This window comes from Chlorocebus sabaeus, chromosome 17, assembly GCF_047675955.1.
Source record: "Chlorocebus sabaeus isolate Y175 chromosome 17, mChlSab1.0.hap1, whole genome shotgun sequence".
In the NCBI taxonomy this organism is placed as follows: domain Eukaryota; kingdom Metazoa; phylum Chordata; class Mammalia; order Primates; family Cercopithecidae; genus Chlorocebus; species Chlorocebus sabaeus.
Window position 1 is genome coordinate 18,264,633 of NC_132920.1, and position 19,552 is coordinate 18,284,184.

Genomic DNA, 19,552 nt, shown 5'->3' on the forward strand with positions numbered 1-19,552 from the left:
GGCGTGGTGGCTCATTCCTGCAATCCAGGCCCTTTGGGAGGCAGAGATGGACAGGTCACTTGAGCTAAGGAGTTTGAAACCAGCCTGGGCAACATGGTAAAACCCTTCCTCTACAAAAAATACAGAAAGTACCCGGGCACAGTGGCACACGCCTGTGGTCCCTGCTACTGGGCAGGCTGAGGTGAGAGGATTGCTTGAGCCTGGAAGGCAGAGTTTGCAGTGAGCTGAGATAGTGTTACTGCACTCCAGTCTGGGTGACAAGTGAGACCTTGTCTCCAAAAGAAAAACAAAAAGAAAACCTCTAGTAGGGCCACGTGGAGAGGAAATGGGGGGGTGGACCCCTAGATTCACCACCAAGGCTCTATTGGCTAGTGGAGCTGTGAGAAAGGGGCTGCCACCTCCAAACTCCGGAATGGTAGAGCCACAAGCAGCTTGCATCCTGAGCTGCCCAAGGTCTTGGGACCCCTCACCCCTTGTACCAGCATGCCCTGGATGCCAGACATGGAGTAAAAGGAGATAATTTGGGAGTTTTAAGATTTAAAGACTGCTCTGCTAGGATTCAGACTTGTAGGCCAGGCATGGTGGCTCACATCTATAGTCCTAACACTTTGGGAGGCTGAGACAGGCGGATCACCCGAGGTCGGGAGTTTGAGACCAGCCTGACCGACATGGAGAAACCCTGTCTCTATTAAAAATACAAAATCAGCCAGCCGTGGTGGCACATGCCTGTAATCCCAGCTACTAGGGAGGCTCAGGCAGTAGAATTGCTTGAACCCAGGACACAGAGGTTGCGGTGAGCCGAGATCAGGCCATTGCACTCCAGCCTGGGCAAGGAGAGCAAAACTCTGTTTCAAAAAACAAACACACACAGAAAACCAAAAACCAAATATAAGCCAAACCAGACTGTGTGGGGCCTACTGCACCTTTCTTTTGGCCTTTCTCCCTTTTGGAATGGAAATTTTACCCAATGCCTGTACCATCACTGTATCCTGTGAGTAAATAACTTGTTTTTGATCTCACCGGCTCATAGGTGGAAGAAACTCATCTTCAGATGAAACTCTGGACTTACAGACTTGGGACTTTTGAGTTAATGCTGAAACAAGACTGGACTTTGGGGGACTACTGCGAAGGCATAACTGAATCTTGAAATGTGAGAAAGACATGAGATTTGGGGGACTGGGGGTGCAATGGTATGCTTTGGATGTTTGCCCCCTCCAAATTTCATGTTGAAAAGTGATTTGCAATGTTGGAGGTGAGGCTTGGTAAGGTGATTAAATCATGGGGGCAGATCCCTCATGAATGGCTTAGCATGGTAACTCTTGGTGATAAGTGAGTTCTCTCAAGATTTGTTTGTTTAAAAGAGCGTGGCACCTCCCCCTACCACTTGCTCCAACTTCCAAATGAGATGCCGGCTCCCCCTTTGTCTTCTGCTATGACTGGAAGTTTCCTGAGGCTTTCACCAGAAGCAGATGCTGGCGCCATGCTTCTTGTACCGTCTGCAGAACCACGAACCAATTAAACCTATTCTCCATAAATTACCCAGCCTCAAGTATTTCTTTATAGCAACGCAAAAAAAAAAAAAAAAAAAAAATCCTAATACAGAGAGTATTTCACTGTCTGGCTTCCATGATGCCTCAATCCTAAAGTTAAATATTCAGGGTTAAGTAGAATAAAAACTTTCACAACCCTACATGTCCCACAAACACCTCAAATTAGTAAAAAGAACAATAAATCAGAGCTACAATAAAACTGTTAGGGGATAAACTTTCTACAAAATCATGTTTTAAAAAATAATGTGTCTAGAACAAAACATGGGATTATTTCAACTACCAACTGTTCCCCAAGCATTACTGCGTTGGCCATTTACAGTATATTTACATGACTTCTCTAATTCTTTCCTGACATGAAAAAAATTCACCATTTCTTTGGCATCTCAACCCTGCCCCCACAAAAAGACTAAAACACAAACAAAAAATTGGAGAAAAAGTGCAGAGCCTCTTTGGCTAGTAGTGAGATAGTGCACCCAGTTTTGCTGTTGTATCAAAAATAATTTTAAAATAACATTATTAAGCAATAATTTATATAAAAACTTATACTCAAAAAGCCATGCTTTACTTAAAAATGCCCTTCTTAGGGCACATACCACTTTAAACAAACAAAAGGCACATCTTGTAATCTTAACCCAGATTGTGACCACAGGCTGGTTGAGGCTTAAAAAAAAAACAACTCGGGTTTAGGAAGAGAGCTTCAACCTCTTCCCAAGTGTGGCTGAGTCGTAAACATATACGAAGTAAACCCAGACTAGACTAATATCAAAGAATGCTGAGAGACGCGACTTATACGAAATAAATCCAGACTAGGCTAATATCAAAGAATGCTGAGACGCGACTTGGATTTTTAAATGTTTGGAAACAGTCAAGAAGCGGGTACACCTGAAACAGACACTGCATGCATCCTGGATACACTGACGCGGCACACTCCTCCATTCTGTGAAGTTTCCGTTTCACACCTCCAGTCAAATCAGGGTTCATAACGCCCTCCCTTAAAACAGACTCAGGTTCGAAACCGAGACAGTGCTGGGCTCACATTTAACTTTCTTTCAGAGTTCACTTTTTTCCTTTTTAACTACTTTCTCAAGTAGCAACAGCTTTCACCGCTGTTTGCCAGGGAGGGAAACTTTTTGGCAAATGTAAAAATATTTTTAAGTATTCAAATACTTACAGGTCTTGCCTTAATAACTTCAGTCTTAACAGACTGCACTAAGACCTTACAATAACTTCAAAAGGCAAAAGATGTGTAATGAAACGGACAAAACTAGAACATCCACTTAGCAACTTCAAAGGTGCACACACGGAGTTAAAAAAAAAAAAATCAAATCCAAGACCTACAAACTTCCCGTCAAACGATGAAATGTTAACGAACATTCAGAGCGGGCGAGAAGTCGGCTGCACTCCAATACATCACTACTACGGTAACAAATACTTTAAACACCGGAATACACAAAGTCAATTCTACGCCATCGCTCAGCACAAAAGCAGATAAATTGTGCACACGTTCTCGCTGAAAATTACTCCGACTTTACGCCTCTAAACACGAAAAGAGCAAGAAAACTTGTTTCCTGGGGGAAAAAAACAAAAAAACTTCGGTCTGAAAAATCCATCACTTGGGACGCGACTCCCCCCACCTTTTTCCTCCTCTTCCTCCTCGTCGTCGTCCTCGTCCTCTTCCTCCTCGCTCTCCTCTCTGGGACCAGGCATTTCGGGTTCTTTCTCGGATGCGGGCTGGGCGGGGGTTCCCTCTCCCTCCGCAGCAGGGGCCGAGGAGGACATGCTGTGAACCTTCGTACGGGGAGAAACCCGGACGTCTCTGTCCCCCTACTCCCGCGGGTAGGACCCGGCGGCCACCCTGAAGGATGCGACCCTTCCCGCGGGACACCTGCCCTGAAAGTTGCCTCCTCCCGTAGCGCTCAGTCCCCAGGGGCGGCTTCCCTCCCGCTCCGCCCGCCGCCGTCCAGGGATTCCCGAGGCGGGAAACCGCGCCCGCTGCCCCCGCGCGCGCGCGCCCGCCCGGCCTGCGCTGTTCCCGGCCCGGCCCGGCCCGAGCTGCCGGCCCTCCACGTCCCCTCCCCCGCCCCAGGCCGCCGTCCAAATGGCCGCGTCCCTCCCCCGTCGGCCGCGGCAGGGGCGACCGGGCCTCTGGTGTCCCGACGCAGCCCTCACCGCGGATCCCGGCCGCCACGGGCCTGGCACGCGAGGGCACGAGGAGGTTCTGGGAGGCGGCGGCGGCCGACGCCGAAGAGAAGGCGCGCGGGCCGCTGTCTGGCGTGACGCTCGCTGCCGCGCGCTCGGCTCCCCAGAATCAACAAGATTTTCAAAATGGCGGTTCGGGAAGGAGAGCGGGAATGCGGCGACCAATCAGGGCCGCGAGCTGGGAGTTGGCGGGCGCGGGGCGGGGGAGGCGGGGTGGCCGGGCGCCTCCACGGAAGCCCGGGCGGGCGGGACCGCGAGGGGTCGCCTCGGCCGCGGGCGGAGGGATGAGCTCTCGGGGCTCTTCTCGGCTGCGCCTGGCGTGCGGTCGGCGCTCGGGCCCCGGAGTGCTTGCGGGCTGTGTCCCGCGGGGCGGGCGGGAGCGGCAGGCGAGGCGGCCTGGCAGCGCGGAACGGAAGGACGCTAGGGGGCCTGCGTGTTTATTGTCTCCGCCGTCGCTTCCCGGAAAAGATGATGAGCAGTCCCGGGCCGCGGAGGGGCGCGGCGGGCGTCGGTAAAGAAGTTGAGAGATCCCTGAAGTCGCTATCTACAGTGTTTCTCCGAGGCGGAGGGGTATTAATCAGCCGTCTCATCAATGCCCCAGAAATCGTGCTGGGTGATAATTTCCAAATCTGCTGTATTTCTGAGGACCCTATCGCTTGTAAGGTCTGCCGTAAGGAAAAAGATCCTACCTGCCACGTTAAAGGTTCACATAGCCAACCACATAGATTTACACCCCTGTAAATACAAGGGGAAAGGCTCCCTCCCACCCCATTCCTTCCCCTCTCCTCTCTCACACACTGTTCTATAGTAGAGGTAATTTGGCCAGTCCTGACCGTTCTCCCTGAGTTCTAGGCCATCTATGCAAATGCTTTTTACACATTCAACACTGCAGACACTCAAAGTAGTATCTTCCCTGCTCAATGCTGCCTTCTTTTGTATGTGATTTCCTTTATTTTCTCCCAACTCTTCAACCACTAGCTCACTCAAAGGGTCCTTGTACTCAGTGGACTTAATGGAAATGTGATCAGTGAAGTGTGCTAGGACTCCCGGTTGCAGGACGAAAATTTGACATTTCCTTTGAATCTTCCCTTTTCCCTTTGTTCCCCTTCCAAAACATACACAAATAGTGTCATTTCTACCCTCAAATTGTATACCATTTTTCCCACTATTGATTCCACTCAAATCCTATCCAAACTCTACAGCTCGTCTCTTCTTGTTGCCTGCAATGTGGTTGGGAGTGGGGGGTTGTGTTTCAGCCCTATTTGTGTTACAACTCTTTCAGTCCTACCATTTGGCAGGTCCTGAGTTCTGGTTCTGTGTCCAGGAAGAATGAGGCACGCAAACAACTGGAGGGTGCGCAAGGTGGACAGGAGCTTCACCGAGTGACAGAACAGTTCTCAGGAGACCTGAAGTGGGTTGCGCCTTTCTGCAGGGGGGTCATCCCGACTAGTGTCCTGCCCTCAGTGGAGAGGAGACCCGTAGTGGACAGCTGCTTTCTGCAGGCAGGTCTCCTGACAAGTTGAGGAGACCAAACTGGGTAACTCCTTTCTGCAGCTGGTAGTCCTGACCTCTGGCTGAGTCTGGGTGTTGTTTTTTTTTTTTTGAGACGGAGTCTCTCTCTGTCGCCCAGGCTGGAGTGCAGTGGCCGGATCTCAGCTCAATGCAAGCTCCGCCTCCCGGGTTTATGCCATTCTCCTGCCTCAGTCTCCCGAGTAGCTGGGACTACAGGCACCTGCCACCTCGCTCGGCTAGTTTTTTCGTGTTTTTTAGTAGAGACGGGGTTTCACCGTGTTAGCCAGGATGGTCTCGATCTCCTGACCTCGTGATCCGCCCGTCTTGGCCTCCCAAAGTGCTGGGATTACAGGCTTGAGCCACCGCACCCGGCGAGTCTGGGGTTTTTATGGACCCAGAAGGGACCCAGAGCGTGTGCTGATTGGTCCATGGGTGGGCCCAGAAAAGGCACCATAAGTTCTCGCTCTGGGCTGCTTGCAGACTCTGCCTGGAACTAGCCACCGGGCCCCCCAGGCTTCAGGCCATCCCTGGCTTGAAGATGGGCAGGGACCTATCCCTTTCCTCCCAGGAACGTGTCTGCCTGCCAGCATCAACATGTCACCCGTGGCGCCCAGGCTGTTTGTGCCGAGGGGTGCCTGCAGGCCCACGCCGAGCCACCCTCAGCCCCACCAGCCTCTTTCTTGCACCCGTCGGTGCCCAAAGTCCAGAGGGGGCCGAGGCGGCAGGGGGCTGGTCATGTCAGTGCTGTCCTGAACACATGCACACCCAGCTGGGTTGCAGCAGTGCCCGTGCTTGGCCACAACTTTGCTCTGCCTTGGAGTGGGCCCTGGAAGTGGGTGGAGGGTAGAGACCTGGCATCAGGCACATTCTTTTTTTTTTTTTTTCTTTTGAGACAGGGTCTCACTCTGTCACCCAGGCTGGAAGGCAGTGGCGTCATCTTGGCTCACTGCAACTTCAGGAGCAGGTACTTTTAAGCCTGCAGGGGCAGAGGCTTCCTGGGCCCCCAAGATCGCAGGGATGCCTGGGTCCAGAGCTGTGGCTAGACAGCTGCAGCTGTGCCCAGGAACATGGGTCTCCTGCCTTGCCAACTTGATAGGGGACGGGGCTCTTGTGTGTTCCTGGGCCCTGCTGGCTCTGAGGAGTATTCAGCTCTGGCTGCGCCTTCCACACTGCAGTTGGCATCCCCTCAGTTGCTGCTCCAGGTAGGCTGCCACTGCCATCAAGACAATGAGCAAGTGAATATATATCTATGACGATTAGTGATAGCAGTAAAGCAAGTTAAAGAAGATAGGAAGTACCAGTAGGGTGGATGGGATTTTGTTTTATATATTCAACAATTAAGCAACGTCTTATTAATAAGATGACATTTGAAAAGATCCTAAGAAAATGAGAGCTCTGAAGACTGACTAGGTTATTCCAAAGAATTCTCTAAAGTTTTGGATGTGGGGCACGAGAGCCGGCTAGAAGTCAATGATGACCTTGGGGTTTTTGGTTCAACAACTGTGAGAACAAAAGTAGCTATTCGTTGAGAGGAGAAAGACCTTGGGGGTGGGGGTGGGCAGGATGGTTTTAGAGGGGAAAGTGGAGGAGGTGGGAATGAGTTGTTTTGTTTTAGACATGTTAGTTAGAATTCAAAATGCAGATTCAGGAGTGGCTGTTGGATTTGAGAGTCTGGCATTCAGCAGAAGAAACTCTAGCTCAAGAAATAAATGTAGCAGTTGTCAACATGTAGATGGTATTTAAAGCCCTGAAACTGAATGAAATCACTAATAGTGAACATAGGTAGGGATGAGATGTTCAAAATCTTACCTTGGAGCTCTCTGGTGTTCAGAGGTTCAAGAGTGAGAGGGGAACCTGCAAAGGAGAAGAGAAGAGCAACTGTAGCCAGTGAAGTGGGAAGAGAATTACATGAAAATTGTGTCCCAGAAGCCAAGTGACAAAGGGGTGTTTCTGAAGGAGAGTGATCCACTGAGTCACATGCTCATAAAAGGTTAGGTAAGACGAGAACTGATAACTGACCATTGGATATTCCAATGTTGTTTTATCAGTGACATGGACTATTCTGTGGGGTGGTGAGTCGAAAGGTGCCAGGAGTGGGAATACAGAGAGACAGGTAGGCAAAGAATGAATTCAGACACTCTTTCCAGGAATGTTGCTGTACAGGAGAACAAAGGAGCAGTAGTTCAAAGGGAGTTTGGTTTTGAAGAAAGGAGACACATGTTTGTATGATGATGGGAATGAATTAGTGGAGAAGGGAACACGGATGATACAAGAGAAGGAGGGGACAGTAGCTGAAGCCAATCTATAGTAGGTAGGTCAGGTTGGGTTCTCTGTAAGCAGAAGCTGAAACAGAATTTGGGACACCAGGTGTTTATTAGAGGTGAAGAACTGTGAAGGGAAGGGGGAAGAAGCAAGGTTTGGCAGAGGAAGAGGTCAAACTGCAAAGCTGGCTTGACAGAGCTTCAGACAGCTACGAGGGGAGCTCTGGAGGGAGTGCTGCTCTTCAGGGTATCCTGAGTGGCTGAGCTTTTTTTTTTTTTTTTTTTTTTTTTTGAGACGGAGTCTCGCTCTGTCGCCCAGGCTGGAGTGCAGTGGCCGGATCTCAGCTCACTGCAAGCTCTGCCTCCTGGGTTTACGCCATTCTCCTGCCTCAGCCTCCCAAGTAGCTGGGAATACAGGCGCCCGCCACCTCGCCCGGCTAGTTTTTTTGTATTTTTTAGTAGAGACAGGGTTTCACTGTGTTAGCCAGGATGGTCTCGATCTCCTGACTTTGTGATCCACCCGCCTCGGCCTCCCAAAGTGCTGGGATTACAGGCTTGAGCCACCACGCCCGGCCGTGGCTGAGCTTTTATATCCCCATACTGCTCAGTCACTGCATGCAGGCAGCCCCAGGAAGGTGTGACCTCGACTGAAGTGATTCCACTTTACTGGCTTTGGCAGATCCTGAAGGAGTTGACAGATGGAGGCTGCCTGCTAACTCTGGGGTCTGCAGCTGGGCAGCAGATTCTTCCTTGAAGAGGCATCTGGGTGACACATCTCCATGTCTGCCACCGGAGATGAGAGGACATGGGATCTAGTGCACAAGTAGAAGAGTTGTCCTTAAAAAGGAAAACAGGGCCGGGCGCGGTGGCTCACGCCTGTAATCCCAGCACTTTGGGAGGCCAAGGCGGGCGGATCACAAGGTCAGGAGATCGAGACCACGGTGAAACCCTGTCTCTACTAAAAATACAAAAAATTAGCCGGGTGCGGTGGAGGGCGCCTGTAGTCCCAGCTACTGGGAGGCTGAGGCAGGAGAATGGCGTGAATGCAGGAGGCGGAGCTTGCAGTGAGCCGAGATCGCGCCACTGCACTCCAGCTTGGGGGACAGAGTGAGACTCCGTCTCAAAAAAAAAAAAAAATATATATATATATATATATAAAAAATAAAAATATAAAAAAATAAAAAGGACAACAGAAAGCTGTTCCATTGTAACAAAAGGAAAGACAGTGGACTTGAGTACCCATGCAGGGCAGGAGTTGGCAGATGTAAGTGGGAGTTTTTGAAGTTTTTATTCCTTTTAAGTTTCTCAGTAAAATCCGGGGCAACATTTTTGACAGTGAGTGAGTGTGAGAGAGCCTGTTGAAGGTTTTTGGACAGAGGAAATGTGAAGTGATCATGTAGAAGAATGGGAGATGGATGCATCAGGGAATGTTGTAGGCTTGCCATGTAGCTGCAAGGACTCTCTGGGATCAGTGACTGTAAAGTGAGAGTGAGACCAGTCAGCATTATTGTTTTTCTCCAGCCATATTCAGCTACCTGGGAGTAAGTACGAAGATGGCAACAACAACATCCAAAAAATGCATTTAACCAGATGGGGATTTTGCTAGGCAAGTAAGAAAGAAGGAGAAAAGGGTGAGTGAGTTGAGGATACACACAGGACAAGGAAGATAGTGATGGACTACAGAATCTGAGCTGAATAAGGAGGGAAGTAAAGACATGAAAAGGGTGAAGCTTAGTGAGAAGGGTATAGAACCAATCAGTAATAACTTTATTTCTGTTTATTACATTTATCACTACCAGAAAATTTTATTTATTTATTTTTGTTTATTTACTACCAGACATATATATGGAGAAACCTCGTTTCTACTAAAAATACAAAATTAGCCAGGCGTGGTGGTACATGCCTGTAATCCCAGCTACTCGGGAGGCTGAGGCAGGAGAAGCGCTTGAACCCGGGAGACAGAGGTTGCAGTGAGCCGAGATTGCACCATTGCACTCCAGCCTGGGAGACAAGAGCGAAACTCCATCTCAAAAAAAAAAAAAGTCTGGTAATATCAACTCAGTAAACTAACGTGGCTTGAATAAGCCGATGACCAGGTTCTTTTTAAACCTGGTTACACAAATGTAAACTCCCCGAGGCTGCAGAGACTTTGTCTTGTTCTTCACTGGATTCTCAGCGCCCAAAGCAGTGCCTAACACATAGTAAGTATTTTACTGAATGAATGAATGCCAGCCAAAATAAACCCTTACTGTGAAGATCCAGAATATTTTTTGGTTAATGTGATGAGAAAGTATATTAGGATAAAACAGGCTATTTCAGTAGCCTAACTGCCAAGTTTTTTTCTTGCTCTGTAAATCTCTGTCAGTTCAGGCAATTCTCCAGGGCTTCCGTTCATGTGGTTTACTCATTGCTCTAGGCTACTTTGATCTTGTAGATCTACTATCTTAACACAAGTCCATTGTGTTCATGGTGGTAGGGGAAGAGAGCAGGAGAACCCATACCTGCCGTTGTGTGGTTCTGCTCATTGGTCAGCTCAGTCATATGATCCCACCAAACCACAAAGAATTTAGACAATATAGGGGCACACAGGAAGTAGCTGATGAGTATTGCTGTCTCTGACACAGAAGGGCTAATTGCAACCATATCTGGGACAATTGGGATGAACAGGGGATATGCCTGAGAATATGTTGGTTTTATTTTGGCAATTATGAAAACCCTGATTCTTAAAGCATTTCCCTCCTTTTGCCTGTGAGAAGTTTTTATATAAACTGCATACACATACCGATCTTTCTCATGCACATAATCTGTCTCTTACATACACAGATCAGTTTTTCCCAAAATGTAAGTTTCAAGGGCAGAGGCCCTGTGCTTCCTTTTATTATTCCCTCCTGGTACTTGGCATGGTGCCTGACACATAGTAAATACTTTTAAAATATTTGTTTAATTAAAGTGCACTCCCTTTTGGTTCTTAGACAGTGGCATGAGTTTGTTGTCTGGATGCTATTTAAAGACCATCCAGGCTGGGTGCATTGGCTCAGGCCTGTAATTGGCTCAGGCCAGCACTTTGGGAAGCCGAGGCGGGCGGATCACCTAAGGTTAGGAGTTCGACACCAGGCTGACCAACATGGAGAAACCTCATTTCTATTAAAAATACAAAATTAGCCGGGCGTGGTGGTGCATGCCTGTAATCCAAGCTACTCGGGAGGCTTAGGCAGGAGAATTGCTTGAATCCGGGAGGCAGAGTTTGCAGTGAGCCGAGATTGCACCATTGCACTTTAGCCTGGGAGACAAGAGCGAAACTCCATCTCAAAAGAAAAAAAAAGGTCCAGTGATACCAAGTCAGTAAACTAACATGGCTTGAATAAGCTGATGACCAGATTGTTTTTTAAACCTGGTTATAAATATAAATATACTGACACATTTGGTTCTTCTAAAAACAAGATATCATACTCTATTTTGGTGGAGTGAGTTAGCCAAAGTGTACAGTGTAGCTATTTAAGATTGGGTTTGAAAAATATCTGAATGCAATAATATCCAGTCAGTTGATAATAAAGTGGATATTGTGGCTCGACTATGGTCAGGGAGGACCCTCAAGGTAAGCAGTTGGAGGAGGTAAGGGAAATGGTGGTGAGGCTTAGAAAACTTGGAGAACAAAGGATGAATGGCTAGCAAACTTTTGCTCCTAGTAACTAATTTTGCTCTAACTTTAAGAGTATTATTTGTAACACATTTCTTTAATATATCTTGTCAACTGTTCCATGGAATGAGACTAAAGGAATAGAGAAGCATAGATCCTTGGTATTATTGCCCTTATTTGCTGTTAAAAAACAAAACAAAACAGGGAGGTCATCTCTATAGGAGGGGGATTTTCTGCTAAGATTCAATACTCAGGTTATATTTAATGCCCTTGGCCAAATCATAACATCAGAGTCAGAAAAATGATTTCTACTACAAGTTGGCTAGGTAACAACATTGTCCCAAGACTGTCAAAATGGGGTGTTATTTTCGAAAATAGATATGTGTAACTCTAAAATATTTCTATAAATCTTATTTTTTCTATTTTTTAATTTTCTTTCTGTCTTCATTTTTTTTTTTTTTGGTTTGTTTCGTTTTGTTTTTAAAGGGAGTCTCACTCTGTTGCCCAGGCTGGAGTATAGCAGTGCGATCTTGGCTCACTGCAACCTCTGCCTCCTGGGTTCAAGTGATTCGCCTGCTTTGACCTCCCAGGTAGCTGAGATGACAGACATGTGCCACCACGCCCAGCTAATTTTTGTATTTTTAGTTAGAGATGGGGTTTTACCATGTTAGTCAGGCTAGTCTCCATCTCCTGACCTCAAGTGATCTGCCCGCCTCGGCCTCCCAAAGTGCTGGGATTACAGGCGTGAGCCACCGTGCCTGGCGAAATCTTATTTTTTAATCTGGACTTTAATAAGTAAAACATTTCTTGTTATAACTCATTCTAATTCATTGAGGGCCCAAATAGAACAAAACAGTGAAGAAAGATTGAATTCACTCTGGGTGACTGCTTGAGCTGGAACATCAGTCCTCTCCTGCCCTTGGTGCTCCTGGGTCTCAGGCCTTCAGACCAAGGCTGGAATCTATACCATTGGCTCTCTGGCTCTCAGGCCTTTGAACTACACCCAGCTTTCCTCGGTCTTCAGGTAAAATAAAAAGAGGAGAGAATAAATAGAAATGAAAAAAAATACAAAGGAAATTGAGAAAAACCAAATTGAAATGGTAGACAGAAGGTAGCAAATTATCTGAAAGAATACTATGAATTGAGTGATCGAGGGGTGAGATGTTTGGCTGTCTTGCTCTTGCTCTGCCCTCCTAAGGCCAGCCAGCCTTTCCCTCTTCCTTTCTTCTTGGCCTATTTGCTCTGACTCGGGTGGGAGGATCCATCAGGAGAGCCCTGCTACCTCCCAGCACCCTAGCCCGAGCACTCTAGCCTTCCATTAAGTCTTCTGAGTACAGCCCACTGTGGTTACAGCGAGGTAGCTCAGCTCCCAGGGACAGCCATAGCTGCCTAGACCTTAGTGAATCTAGAGAGCATGGCCTAGTGGAAGGAAGTAGCATGAACATTGGTTTGTAAAAACGTTTAAATTATTTTTTTAAAAGCTAGTCAAGTGAAGCAATGACAATGGAGAAGGAACAAAGAGACCTGCAACTGGTTGTGATTAATTAGTTATAAACAACAATGCACTTGGACTAGCCTAGGGTGGACTTTGACTTCAGACAGATGGGTGCAAATTGAGGAAGACTATAAAATGATTAGAGTGAGGGATAATAGAAATAGCTGGGCACAGTGGCTCACACATTTACTTTGGAAGGCCGAGGCGGGCGGATCACTGGAGGTCAGGAGTTCGAGACCACCCTGGCCAACATGGTGAAATCTCATCTCTACTAAAAATACAAAAATTAGCTGGGTGTGGTGGTGGGTTCCTGTAATTCCAGCTACTTGGGAGGCTGAGGCAGGAGAATCGCTTGAACCCGGGAGGCGGAGGTTGCAGTGAGATGAGATAGTGCCACTGCACTCCAGCCTGGGCAACAGAGTGAGACTCCATCTCAAATAAACAAAAAAAGAAAATAACTCTCTCAAAAGAAGAGGGAGAAGAGGCAGGAGCGTGCTGGTTTGCTTTTACATGGTAGGAAATTGGGGATATATATCAACATACCTCCTGTGTGTCAATTTCCCTTTAATTTATTCCACTACTCAGTTACAAATCAACATTCTTTTATCTTTGAACTGTGTGAGATAGCGTCACTGTATAAATATTTAATTTTAAAAAGCCATTTTCTCTCTAAATTCTATTTACCAATATGTTTCTCAATTGTTTACCACCAGTGACCCCTCCTCCCTCCACACTTCTCTTCCCTTCCAGGAAAGCTTGTCTCTTAGGAACTTGTCATGGGACTGAATTTAGATTCCACAAAGGTATGAGGATCTCTACATTGGTATTGATCGATTGATTTTTGAGACTGGGTCTCAATCTGTCACTCAGGCTGGAGTACAGTGGCATGATCATGGCTCACTGCAGCTTTGACCTCTCTGGCTCAAAGGATCCTCCTGCCTCAGCCTCCTGAGTACCTGGGGCCACAAACACATGCCACCATGCCCAGCTAACGTTTTATTTTTTGTAGAGATGAGGTATCCCTATTTGCCCAGGCTGATCGGTCTTGAATTCCTGGGCTCAAGTGATCTTCCCACCTCACCCTATCAAAGTGCTGGGATTATAGGCAGGGGTCACTGCACCTGGCCTGATACTTATTGATTAAGTGTCCTTTACAGAGATATTCTTCCAGATTTATCCTCTTTCCTCTCATCCCTACCTCCCATCCTCATTAGTTCACTGCCTGCAGCCAGAAGTCTTTAAAAAAAAAAACAACAACTCATTATTATGTTGTCTGTAACACTTAAATGCCTCCCCATCGTCTATAGGATCAAGTGTAATTTTTCAGTTTTATTTTTTTAGAGACAGGGTCTTTCTCTGTCACCCAGGCTGGAGCATAGGGTGCGATCATAGCTCACTGCAGCCTCGACCTCCTGGGCCCAAGAGATCCTCCTGCCTCAGCCTCCTGAGTAGCTAGGACTACAGGCTCATGGCACCACATCTGGCTAAGTTTTCAATTTTTTATTTTTGTAGAGATAGGGTCTCTCTATGTTGTCCAGGCTGTTTTGAACTGGCCTCAAGCAGTCCTCCCACCTCTGCCTCCTAAAGCAGCCTCCAAAGTTCATGGTGTGAAACACTGTGCCTGGCCTAAAGTATAATTTTTATTTTTATTTTTTGATTTAAGAAAAATATTTAAAAATTTTCAGTAGCTTTTGGGCTACAAGGGATTATTGTTACATGGGTGAATTGTATAGTGGTGAAGTCTGAGATTGCAGTGCACCTGTCACCTGAGTAGTGTACATTGTTACCAATATGCAATTTTTCATTCCTGACCCTCCTCTCATCCTCCCCTGTTCTGGGTTTCCAATATCCATGATTACCCCTCTATATGCATTTGTATATCCATAGCTTAGCTCCCATTTGCAAGTAAGAACCCATGGTATTTGATTTTCCATTTCTGAGTTACTTCACTTACAGTAACGGCCTCCAGCTCCATCCAACTTCCTGCAAAAGACATTATTTCCTTCTGTTTTTAATGACTGAGTAGTAGTCCTTGGTGTATATGTACCACATTTTCTTTATCCTGAAGTGCAATTTTTAAAACATGGCCTAGACGACTCTACATGATCTGACTTCTGTTCATCTCTCTAGCCTTGTCTCTACATTGTTCCTCCCAGTCTCCCTGATTCCCACCCCAGAGAAAAGATCCTCCAGCCACAGTGAATGGCCATGTTCCTTCTTACCTTTGGCTTTCTCTCCATGTTGGTGATCCTACTGGAAAACTCTTCTCCTATTTTCCTGTTCTGGGCCAAATTACCCTCACTCTTCAGGTCTCATTTATACTGCCCTGGATGTGTTATCCTCCATGAGAGCATCTACTTTTAATAGCCTGTTTTCTTATCTACACCCTCCCTCCCAATTGGCTTGATGGGAGCAGGAATGTTGTCTTTCTGATAGCTGTTCCATCCTCAGCACCCAGTATTTATTGAATGCTTGCTAGTGTGAGACTGGCAAACATTTATTCTGACAGAAGAAAAAAGAATGCCAGGCCAGGCACAGTAGCTCATGCCTGTAATCCCAGCACTTCAGGAGGGCAAGGTGGGAGGATCATTTGAGCCCAGGAGTTTAAGATCAGCAAGGCTGACATGACGAAACCCTCTTTTTACAAAAAAATGCAAAAATCAGCTGGACATGGCGATGCATGCCTATAGTCCCAGCTACTCTGAGGCTGAGGCAGGAGGATTGCTTGAGCCCAAGGTCGAGGCTGCAGTGAGCCATGATAGCACCATTGTACTCCAGCCTGGGTGTCAGAGCGAGGCCTTGTCTCAAAGAAAAAAAAGGAATGCCAGCTTAGTCTTTGGCTGACCTCTCTCCTCCTCCCCCTTCACCTCTTCTTACATCAGCTAAGCTGGTTCTTTCAATTGTAGTAACTTGACTGGTGAGTTTATCTTCTGATATCTGCCTTCTATCTAATAGACAAACCTGACAGTTTTTAGTAAGTGCCCATTTTTCAGCCTTCAGATGAGAAACTTATTTGATAAATTTAGAAAAAGACAGTGGATTAATATGGTATCTCTTAATAGATATTTGCATTTTCCAGGGCCCTGTTATAAACTGGTTGAGAAGTTGATTCCTAGCAGCGTTTATAATGACTATGAATAATGCTTTATTGCCTTTAACATATTCCATAAATGTATACTATTAATATATTGATAGGTGAATGAATGAGTGAGTGGAGTGCCATTTAACAATTCAACTTCCACATTCCCAGCAGGGGTTATGTCACTTTCAGGTTCCTGGGAGTTAGTGATACCGTCATGTTTGTTATTTTTAAATTACTTTTTATTTTTTATGTTATTTTTATTTATTTCATAGTTTTTTATTAACTTTTAATTTTTTTCTATTTATTCTTTTATAATTTATTTATATTATGCCCTCAAACATCTTCCTATCCAAGATACTGTCATGTTTCCAGGATCCCTTCCCATCGTTCTTTTTCTCTGTATTATTCAGTAAATTCTGCCCTTTGCTGGTTTTCTGCATTAGAACTCTCTTCTTTGAACACATCCACCTGCTTCTTTCCAGAACCTAAGCCTCAGAACTGAGTCCTAAGTGAGAACAGAGGCTCCGGGCATGCTCGGTAACCAAAGCCAGGGTGTAATTAACCGCTCTTGCCCTGACGCAGGGCCCTTACAGGTGGCAGGTGGCAGGTAGCAGCGCTGCTGGGAAGAGACTTGCTCTGTCTTGTGCAGCTGAACATCTGCTTTCTGAGGCCAATCTAACGTCCTGGCAACCCAAGTTTATAAAGTGGGGATGTCTGCATTTTCAAAACAATAAAGCGGAAGGAGTTATTTTGGGAAAATTAAAATGCCTGGCAGGAGATTCTCAGAGTTCAACCTAAACACGAATATCAGGTGTTAAATAATGCTGTGGTTAAGACAAAGAAGAGGACGGAGCCAGGGGATGAATATACATGGTGCCCTACTTTGAACCTCATTGGGCAGATCAAAGATTTTAAAAGGGTTTTCTGAAGTTGCCCAGCGCCTAGAATTTCAAGGACCGCATTCGCTGCCTCCTTCCTAAAGAGGGTGCGTTTCTGGGGGAGGTGAGTGCGCGCGCGCCGGGGGAGGGCCGGCCGCGGAGAGGGGCCAAAGCTCTCTGGAATCAGCAGCCAGGAAGAGGCTCTGCGGGCGCCCGCGGGGCGGAGGGGAGCGGGGCGGAGGGCCGCCGGGGCGAGGGGCGGAGGAGGGGTCCGAGACGCGCCAAAGGGCTGGTAGGCGACCTGAATGCCTTTGATACCTGAAGCCGCAGCCTGCAGAAGCTGATAGCGGACCCCGAGCGCGCGCGCGCCCTAGCGGGAGCCCTGCGCCTTCCGGGGTCTCCCTCTCCTTACTCGGACCTCAGGCGCAAGGTAAGGAGGGGCGCAGGGTGCAGCGCTCGCCCTCGAGCTGCTTGGAGCCTCTGCGAGGGGCCAGTTCGGCCTCCCCCAGGCTGTCACCGCCTCGTCGCCTTCTCCCTCCCTTTCCTCGTCTCCAGGTCCCCTCCGCGCAGGGCTGAAGCCCCGGCCGGCGGCCCACTGGGGCTCAGACCCTCCGGCCATCTGCGTTTCCACTCCACCGTCCGCCGGACCCCCGCTTCCTCTCCACGCTCTACTCCCGACTTTCTTCCCCGCCCCCGGGAAGCTCCCGAAACCCGCACCCCCGGCTCTGAGGTCAGGGCTGGCAGGAGTAATCCACCCTCTCCAGGTGTGTGGCGCAAACACGGACGCAAAGATTTCCCCTAGGGTCTGTAACAATTTCCAGGCTGAAAGGTCAGAACTCCTTCTCCTTCCAGAACATACCTTCCCCCCGCCCCCCTTCCTTTACTATCCTAACTTTGGGAGGAATATTGACTCTTGATCAAAGTAAATGCACTGTCTTACTTTTCGTATTGGCACAGGCTGAAGTGGTTGTTTTTTTTTTCCCCCTTAAGTATTATGATAAGTGTACAAGATTTTAAGGGTGACTGCGGTGCTAGAACTTTTTAACAACTTAAAGCAAAAGCTCTTAGGCGCCAGGGAAAAAAGCTGGACCCCACCCTGAAATCCCGATTCAGAAATCTGGTGTGTGTGTGCGTGTGCGTGCATGCATGCATGTGTGTGTGTGTGTGTTCAGGCTTGAGTATATTTAAAAAGCACCTCAGGTAATTATGATGCCCGCCCCTGCAACATACCCCCAAAGTATCTGTAAGGTCCGCAAAGAAGAGAGAGGGGCCACCCACTGTGGCTACGCATCACTTGGGTCTATTAGTGTGAATAGAGAATAAAAACAGAGTGAAAGGGGTGAAAACTAGTTCCCCTCAAGTTGATTAGTGGGATTGGTGCTGTATCATTGGATCTGACAAGGTAATTTTTAAAATTTTGTTTTTATTTTTTGAGACAGAGTCTCGCTCTGTCGCTCAGGCTGGAGTGCTGTGGCCCGATCTCGGCTCACTGCGACCTCCGCCTCCAGGGTTCAAGCGATTCTCCTGCCTCAGCCTCCCGAGTAGCTGGGATTGCAGGTATACGCCACCATGCCCGGCTAATTTTTGTGTTTTCAGTAGAGACGGGGGTTTCACCATGTTGGCCAGGCTGGTCTCCAACTCCTGACCTCAAGTGATCCGCCCGCCTCGGCCTCCTGAAGTCCTGGGATTACAGGAGTGAGCCACCGCGCCTTGCCCGAGACAGCAATTTTGGAAAGGAAGAGTTAACATTCATTTGAAACTCTGATATAACATTGGGGGAAATGCAGACTTCTAGGAGACCTGGTTAAACAGCTTTTAAATATCAATTTTTTAAATGTAAGAATTCTTTCACAAGTACTCTGGCATTTAGAAAGGGTTGAGGCCCATTCTCCAGAGAATCAGAAAATCTTCCTTCAATGCTCCCTTGACTTTTTGTCAATGATGGAATGCAGCCCGTTGACATTTTTACATTTTTCTTACTTTAAGGCTAAAGACCCAAATGGACTATTATCTCTAGGAACTAGAAGGAAGAGTGATCATATTAATTTAGATCCTGTTTTCACTCCTAATTATTTGAACGAAGTTATTCTATCCTGAATTGAGTAAGAGAGTCTGTAAATTATATCATATTTACAGAAATACGAAATGTTTCTCCATCTTGAACTTTGTCATAGATGCATGTCTGCTACTTTTCATATATTCGTATATGTACCTGAACCATTGTAAGTACTTAACCAACTACCAGAAGATAACTACCAGGGAAAATAAAGATTTTTATTTTCTGTCTTTTGAAACATTGAGGTGAAGGACCAGTTTTTAAAAGTACCCTAAAGTAGTTATAACATTAAAACTTACATTTCTTTTTATGAAACCAGATGCCTGTTACGAAATAGGGATGATATGCCATACCCGCTTTCAAGGCTATTAAGGGCAAGCAGGAGGCTGGCTGTAAAGCATTTTGAACTTTTAAGAAAAGAATCACTGTCTAGAGATTGAGCCAATGTGATTGTTTTCCTGGCAAACTTTTTCTCCTTTCTAAAATTAACTTTCCCCCAGGAAAAATAGTGCAGATGCGCATGATTCAGTCAACCAAGTCCAGAAAATACTGTCTGAATTTTAAAAGTGACCTTAATTCATCCCTATAGATCTAAGGTTTGCAACCTATGCCACAAAATATGCAGAAATATTCCTTGCTTGCTGACCTTTGCAAAGTGTTAGCTTAATAAGGGTAGTTATGGACAGAGCACAGTATAAAATTTATTGGTTTAGGCAAAACTATTAACATTATTTTCCTAAGGTTTTTGTGTATGTGTGTACACTGGTTCTGGGACTTCCATAAATATATATGTCGCATATGTTTTTAATAGGAACAAAAACCCACAATATTTTTTATTTGTGGCAGAACACTGTAAGCATTAGGTTTTGATTACTTTTTGAT

The 19,552-nt window shown here is 46.7% G+C and overlaps 2 protein-coding genes across 4 annotated transcripts in view; one reads left to right on the forward strand and one right to left on the reverse strand.

The window, feature by feature from the left end:
- The window catches only part of DEK (DEK proto-oncogene), a 40,058-nt gene extending 36,127 nt beyond the window's left edge, over positions 1-3,931 (reverse strand). Inside the window, exons 1-2 of one of the 2 annotated variants that reach the window (XM_007973590.3) lie at positions 3,720-3,931; positions 3,185-3,338 (exon numbers count right to left, since the gene is read on the reverse strand). In XM_007973590.3, the coding sequence (XP_007971781.1) occupies positions 3,185-3,329 (145 nt within the window). In that variant the 5' untranslated portion in view covers positions 3,330-3,338; positions 3,720-3,931. The remainder of the gene's footprint in view (positions 1-3,184; positions 3,339-3,719) is intronic. The other variant, XM_038005742.2, reaches the window with a different exon arrangement.
- Positions 3,932-16,717: 12,786 nt separating this feature from the next.
- The window catches only part of RNF144B (ring finger protein 144B), a 192,802-nt gene continuing 189,967 nt past the window's right edge, over positions 16,718-19,552 (forward strand). The window contains exon 1 of one of the 2 annotated variants that reach the window (XM_073005684.1): positions 16,718-16,738. The gene's annotated coding sequence lies outside the window, so the exon portion shown is untranslated. Of the gene's footprint in view, positions 16,739-16,879; positions 17,045-19,552 lie in introns of those variants that run through there. The other variant, XM_007973589.3, reaches the window with a different exon arrangement.